The sequence below is a fragment of the Nicotiana attenuata genome, unplaced genomic scaffold, assembly GCF_001879085.1.
Source record: "Nicotiana attenuata strain UT unplaced genomic scaffold, NIATTr2, whole genome shotgun sequence".
NCBI classification, from domain to species: domain Eukaryota; kingdom Viridiplantae; phylum Streptophyta; class Magnoliopsida; order Solanales; family Solanaceae; genus Nicotiana; species Nicotiana attenuata.
Window position 1 is genome coordinate 38,277 of NW_017671479.1, and position 7,460 is coordinate 45,736.

At 35.7% G+C, this 7,460-nt stretch overlaps 1 protein-coding gene across 1 annotated transcript; it reads left to right on the top strand.

The window, feature by feature from the left end:
- Positions 1 to 3,326: 3,326 nt before the first annotated feature.
- Positions 3,327 to 6,188, top strand: LOC109208553. The gene is made up of 4 exons (XM_019371677.1): positions 3,327 to 3,474; positions 3,559 to 4,559; positions 4,851 to 5,564; positions 5,676 to 6,188. The coding sequence occupies exons 1-4, from the start codon at positions 3,327 to 3,329 to the stop codon at positions 6,186 to 6,188; spliced, it is 2,376 nt and encodes a 791-aa protein (XP_019227222.1).
- Positions 6,189 to 7,460: the final 1,272 nt, after the last annotated feature.

Consider the following 7,460-nt stretch of genomic DNA (forward strand, 5'->3'; position numbering starts at 1 on the left):
ACCCGTAACCTATAGATCATACAGAGACAATTTCACCTTTGCTCGATCCAAGGCTCACCTTCAACATATTTTATTCAAGAAACAAGTATCCAACATTTTTTCGAACTTGTATGGTGAAATGAATTATATATAATAAAAATATAACACATATTAGGTGATCTTTTTTGAGTGAAATTTTCGCAACATTATCTTGTTGATTGATTAGATTCTAATTACATGTACATAATTATGCTTAATTTCTTTTTATTGCAATCTCCGCATTGATTTATACCATCCTTTTGTTTTTGGTCCACCTCCCAACAAAGGTTGCTAGGGTAGAGAGGAGTCGACAAGAATTAAAAGGGACTTAAATAAGTTTGGCAACCTATCGAAACCAATTAGTACTTCAAAGTTTTTAACTCTAATTATGTTCGTACCCTCTAAATTAGATAGTAAGTAGTACCACCTATTTGTCTCTTGGAACTTAATCATTTTTTAATTTTTTTTTGTTTTCTTTACAATTAATAGTACATCTTCCCATTGGTTTTTCCTTTTTTTTCTTTCTCCCAAAAAACATAAAATCAAGATCATTTAATGTTTTTAAATATATTTTCATAATTCCAATTTTCTTGTCCTTTACATCCTTTCGCGTTCAGTTTTTTCGCTATCGAAACGAGGAAATAAAATATACTGGTAATAAAATAATGAAAAGTTAGTTATTTGACTTTCAAAAAGAGAAAAGGGACAATCATTTTAACTCATGGAGTTGAATTTAACCATGTAATCACTATCTACACCACAATTTTGGTGACCCTAGGTGTTCTTTTGGGTCAGAAACCCCCCCTCCCCCCTCCCGCCACCCACCCCGCAAGGTGTACTTTTGTAAAGCTAGCAGCTCAATGAACAAATTGTGTGAGAGTAAAATTTAGAGTAATACCACAAAGTCCATAAGTAGAGCTAGTTTTTAGAGGGGACGCTTAGAATGATAAAATATAGAGTTACCAAAATATAACACTTGTATTTTGTGAAAGAATTTAAACATTTAACTTTAGAATCATATGGCACCGAATAAAATTATCCAGAACTATTATAAGCTTTTCTGGATACCCTTATATGACGAAATAGAAATAAATGTATACCATCATGTATTGAGAAGAAATTCATATAAATATTCCCAAATGTATCCTCTACCATCATGTTTTCTCCCGTCCTTTATTTTTTGTTTCTCGCTCGGTGTCAGATACCCGCATTGGAGCTCGATTATATTCAAATTTTATACCGCGTAAGGCCCCATTCGAGGAAAACGCTCCCTACCAGGGATTTTTCATTCCCAAAAACTCGACCCCGAGACCTATATATATGATTAAGGGAAGAGCAACTCCATCCGTTACGCTACATCATGTGGTGGTCCAGTACTCCTTTATTTACTTATTCTTATTATCCTACAATTCAAACAAAGCTCATAACGTTTGAGGGTTGATTATGCCCATATAATCAAGTGAAGGTGAAACAAGAAAAGAAAAACTCCAAACAATTGTTTTTTTAAAGAAAAAAAAAAGGCAAAAAATGTCTACGTCTAATTTGACTTTGGAAGAAAGAAGGGAACTCAAGTCATGCATGTTATAAGGTACTTAACGATAACTAAAAAGAAGCACAATTTTTCAAATTTAAGTCAATCAAAGTTACGTTAACTGAAGGAATATAATTGAACTGTTGAACCAAATAAAGGTGCTTTATTCATGCCATTTGGTTGATTATTATTTAACCAACATTAATTTAAACAGTTACATTTTCTCCAGAGTTGATGAGCTGTAACTAACTAATATAACACTCATTTTGTGGACCAAGAATCTATCAGAAAATAAGCCTCATTTTATTCTTAAAATAACCATATTATAAGGTATGAAATTTGCATGATTGGATTTTAGGTAAGCAAAATACCAAAACTTTAACTAACCTTTTATTGTTTTTTCATTCATGCCAAACTATGAAACTGATTGCTTGTTATAAGGATTTCATTTTATTTTTTTAATTTTCGAAAAAGTTCGCAGTGTTAATTTGTGGTATTGTCGTATCTTAAACCATTCAAAAGAGGATTTGTTCCAAATAACACTCCAATTCACGTAATGCATGTATTTGCTTCTTTATTCTAAGTATTTTTTAGCAGTTTTAATTAATTCGCTCAAGATACACACATATTTTTAGCAGTTTTAATTAACTTGCTCAAAATACACCCCGAGGGAATTAAAGTAACTTTTTACTCGTTCTTTTCAACGCCACAATAACTACATAGATTATTTATTATCGTACCATGATGAATTTGTAGTATTGTTTCTAAAATTTGAATCAGTGTTGCAACCTTTTTCTGCCCGCCTAGGTAAAAATATGTTTTATATATATCCAAATGGTCTTTCCACTCTACTAAATTTACTTACTAACATTCTTAAGTTATTATACTTTAATAGTGTAAAGATTTTTTATACAATTAATAATAATTTTTTATACAATTAATAATAGTTGACTTATTAAAACACGTGGATTATCCGTTTTATCATGTTACCAATTAGCGCGTATCATAAATTTTATTTGTGATTACCTTATAAGTAATTTATTTGTGTAGACACACAATTTACACCATGGATTAAAAAAATAAACTCATTGACTTATAAGCTATATATATAGTGCAATGGTATCTTTCATATCCTCTTTTGCTATCTTGGATTTAGTTTTCTAAATATATTGTTTTGCTATTAGTGACTTGCTATCAGTGCTTCTTCCATCTTTTCTTTTGTTGGAGGTGCTAATTATTTAACATCTGCCATGGCAATTTTAGATGAAGAAGAAAGTCAGTCAAGGATTTCAGATGAGAAAAGTATTTTAGGTTTTAGTTCGAAGGAGAATGACTTTGGTCGGAACAACCAAAGCTTCTTATCCCATCACAATTCTTTTGATCTCAGCCGTTCATCTCAATGCCAGACATTCAATCACAATTACACATCTCATATGGAGTCTATTTAATCAAGACCATTGATTCATTACGGCTGTAGACTTAGGATTCTATTTTGTGCATATGAGCACGTGACTGTACAGAAGGATTTATATCCTTATATTCTTTGCATAGTAGTACAATTAGTTAGGACTAGGCAAATAGAAATACTATACCTGTACAGTAGGATAACAAGATTTTATTCCTTTTTATCTGTATAAATAGATACATAGCAATTGAATGAAATACAGAGAATTTCTACACTATCCGCTTCATACAATTCCTTCATGGTATCAGAGCAATAGAAGCTCGATCTTTCATCTCTTTCTCTCTTTGATTGCTCTGTGTAAGGATTTGAACCATGGGTGACAATACTGAGCCAACGGTCAACCAAACTGCTACAGCTGTAGTGTCCATCATCGATTCCAATCATGACTATTTTCTTCATTCCTCTGATGCTCCAGGGATATCTCTTGTCAACACTGTCTTTGATGGCAGAGGATTTCAAGGTTGGAAAAGATCAGTGCTCATTGCCCTGTGAGCCAAGAATAAGATAGGGTTCATCAATGGGGCTTGTCCTGCTCCAGCTGCAGGTTCCAAGGATTTCCAGCAATGGAACAGGTGTAACGATATGGTTACATCCTGGTTACTCAATTCACTATCCAAGGATATAGGGGATAGTGTCATTTACTCAAAGTTTGCCAAAGATCTGTGGACCAGCTTGGAGCACAAATTTGTACAGTCAAATGGAGCCAAGCTCTATCACCTGAGGAAAGAGTTATCAGGGTTAGCACAAGGGACAAGTGACATTGCAAGCTATTTCACAAAGCTCAAACGACTTTGGGATGAGCTGGATTCATTAAATTGTGATGTCAAGTGCAACTGTTTATGTGTGTGTGAAGGAAGGCAGAAACTAGAGAAATTACTAGAAGATGAGAGACTTATTCAATTCCTTATGGGTTTGAATGATAGCTATGGACAAGCAAGAGGAAACATCCTAATGATGAATCCTTTACCAAACATCAATCATGCTTACTCTCTAGAATTGCAAGATGAAAGTCAAAAAGAAATCTATGTTAATCCACTTATCCCTCCTGATTCTTCAGTTTTCATGATAAAAACCCAAGGAAACTTTGCTCAAAAAGGAGAAAAGCAGAACCAAAAGGGAAATACAAGTTATCCAAGGTTTGGAAATAACATGCATAAAGGAACCAATAACTTCAACCAGAGAAATCCAACCTTCAAAGGAAAGAAAAGCAAGTTCAATCCTAATGTTTCTTGCAGTCATTGCAAGAAAGTTGGACATACTGTGAATGATTGCTACAGAATAATAGGATTCCCAGAAGATTTTGAGTTCACAAAGGGAAATCAAATGCAAGTGAGAGGAAATGGAGCTTTTCAAATGGGACAAGCAGGCAACAACAATACTGGTCAGGATGAGATGATCAGCCAACACCTCTCACAAGATCAATTCTCTCAGCTGGTGCAACTAATCAAGCAAGTTAAGGTTGGAGATTCGGCAAATTCAGGAGCAGAAATAAATGTAAATGCAGTAGCTGGTACAATTGCAAGATATTCTGGAACTTGTTTCTCAGTTTTTAATTCTAATGCATGAATTAATGATTCTGGAGCTTCTGAACACATGTGTTTTGACTCAAATGCCTTCATTTCTTTGACAACCTTGCCCATTCCTTTAAACATAAGCTTGCCTAATTTTTTTAAAGTCACAGTTACTCATGTAGGGAGAATAACTATTCTGCCTAATTATATTCTGGAAAATGTATTACATGTGCCTAGTTTCATATACAACTTATTATCTGTTAACAGGTTCTGTTTACAATTTCAGTCACTCCTGTTTTTCACTTCAAGTCAATGTTTCTTGCAGGCCCCTTTAGTGAAGAGGGCACAAGTTTTTGGTGAAGCTAGGGAAGGACTTTACCTTTTGAAACCAAGTCAAGACAAGAATAGAACAGAAGTAGAGTCAAGTCTTTGTTTAGATCAAAATATTTCTAGTCAATTATCAGTTTCAGTTCCTTTTTCAGCAAATGCAATTTCAGATGTAAACCTTTGGCATGTTAGACTAGGGCATTTGCCCTTCTCATCAATGAAACATCTTAGCTTTATCTCTTTACCTTCTAACTCTAATTGTTTCTGTGACATCTGCCCTAAAGCTAGGCAAACCAGAACTTCTTTCCCTCTAAGTCAAATCAAAACAAAAAAGCCATTTGAGTTAATTCATGTTGATGTTTGGGGTCTATATAAAGTGGCCACTTATAATGGTTTCAAATATTTCTTGACTATTGTAGATGATTACAGTAGGGGTGCTTGGACTTTTCTTATGAGTACTAAGTGTAATGCATTTGGTCTTCTTAAGAATTTTTTCACAATGGTGGAGAGACAATTTGGTTTAAAGGTGCAGAAACTTAGGACTGATAATGCATTTAAGCTTGGAAAGGGATCACTAGAGGCATCATTCCTCAGTTCACAGGGAATAATGCATCAAACATCATGTGTGGCAACACCACAACAAAATGGTGTGGTTGAGAGGAAGCATAGACACCATTTGGAGATAGCAAGGGCTTTATTATTTCAATCTAAGGTTCCTTTGATCTACTGGGGGGAATGTGTGCTAACTGCTACATTTTTAATCAATAGGCTACCTTCTAAGGTGCTTAAGGGGAGTTCACCTTACAGTGTGCTGTTTAAATAGAATCCTTCCTATGACTCATTAAAATGTTTTGGTTGTCTTTGCTATGTGTCTACCTTGTCTGCTGGAAGAGGGAAACTTGATCCAAGGGCTAAGCCATGTGTGTTCATGGGATATCCTTTGGGGCAGAAAGGATATAAAGTCCTAGACTTGGAGACCAAGAGAATGACAGTGTCTAGAGATGTCCAATTCTATGAAAATCAATATCCCTTTGCATACATCAAGCTAATTCCAAATTCCATTTTTCTTATTCCTCCTACCTCAAATTATGAGCCTCCATCAGACCATGTCCAACCTGATTTTGTCACATCAGTGGAGAATTCTCAATCACTAACTCAGTCCAGTAACCATAACATTCCTCACACACCTCAGTCTTCTTCCACTCCTTTTTCACCCTCATCTCCTCATTCCCCTTTACCTATAACATTCCCAGAAATCAGGAAATCCACCAAAACTCACAACAACCTGCATACCTACAAGATTATATTTTCAACTCAGTTTTTCTTACTGATTTGACTAATTCTTGTCTCATGGGACCTGTTCAACCTAATGTCCTACCATTTGCATCACTTTCACTTGCAAATCAGTCCTTAATTAATTCTACTTCCTATCTAACTGAACCTACCTCCTACTCTCAGGCTATGTTGCATCCAGGTTGGCAAGAGGCTATGGCTAAGGAATTGGAAGCCCTTGAATTGAATAGAACTTGGGAAGTAGTTCCTTTACCTACTGGGAAGAAAGCTCTTCCCTGTAAATGGGTGTATAAAGTTAAGTACAAATCAGATGGCTCCTTGGAGAGGTTTAAGGCACGATTAGTTATCAGGGGAGATACACAAAGAGAAGGAATAGATTTCACTGAGACCTTCTCTCCAGTTGTCAAGATGACAACAATCAGATGCCTACTTGCTATTGCAGTAAAGAAAGGATGGCAAGTTTCACAATTAGATGTAAACTATGCCTTCCTGCATGTAGATTTACAGGAAGAGGTATTTATGAAATTCCCGGCAGGAATGTCATCACCTTCACCCAATCATGTTTGTCTTTTAAAAAAATCCCTATATGGACTGCGACAAGCCTCAAGACAATGGTATGCAAGGCTCACCGCAACCCTAAATTTCAAAGGTTATTCACACTCTCTCAATGACTACTCCTTATTTTTTAAGAAATCAGCAAGAAAGACAACTATAGTTGCAGTCTACGTTGATGATATTCTAATCACAGAGAATGACCCAACAGAGCAGACAGAGCTTAAAAGTTTTCTTGATTCTGAATTCAAAATCAAAGATCTAGGAGAAGCACATTATTTTTTGGGTTTCGAAATCATCAAGGAAAAACAAGGCATGATTTTAACTCAAAAGCGATATACCTTAGATCTTTTGTCTGAATTTGACTGCATGGAAATGAGACCAGCCTATTCTCCTTTGGATCCCACTCAGAAACTTCGTTCAGATGAAGGAAAGCTGCTCCAAGATCCCACTTTTTATCGTCGATTATTGGGGAAATTAAATTTCCTCACTCATACCCGACCGGACCTCTCCTTTGCTGTGCAACACCTCAGCCAGTTCATGCAATCACCTCGCCAGCCTCATCTCGATGTTGCTTATCATTGCCTCAAGTACCTCTTAAAATATCCTGGTCTGGGGTTGTTTTTGAATTCGAGATCTGACTTTCAGTTGATGGCTTTTTGCGACTTCGATTGGGGGTCTTGTCCTCAATCCCGAAAATCCATCAGCGGATTCTTTTTCAGCTTGGGAGGGTCTCCTATTTCCTAGAAATCAAAGAAACAGT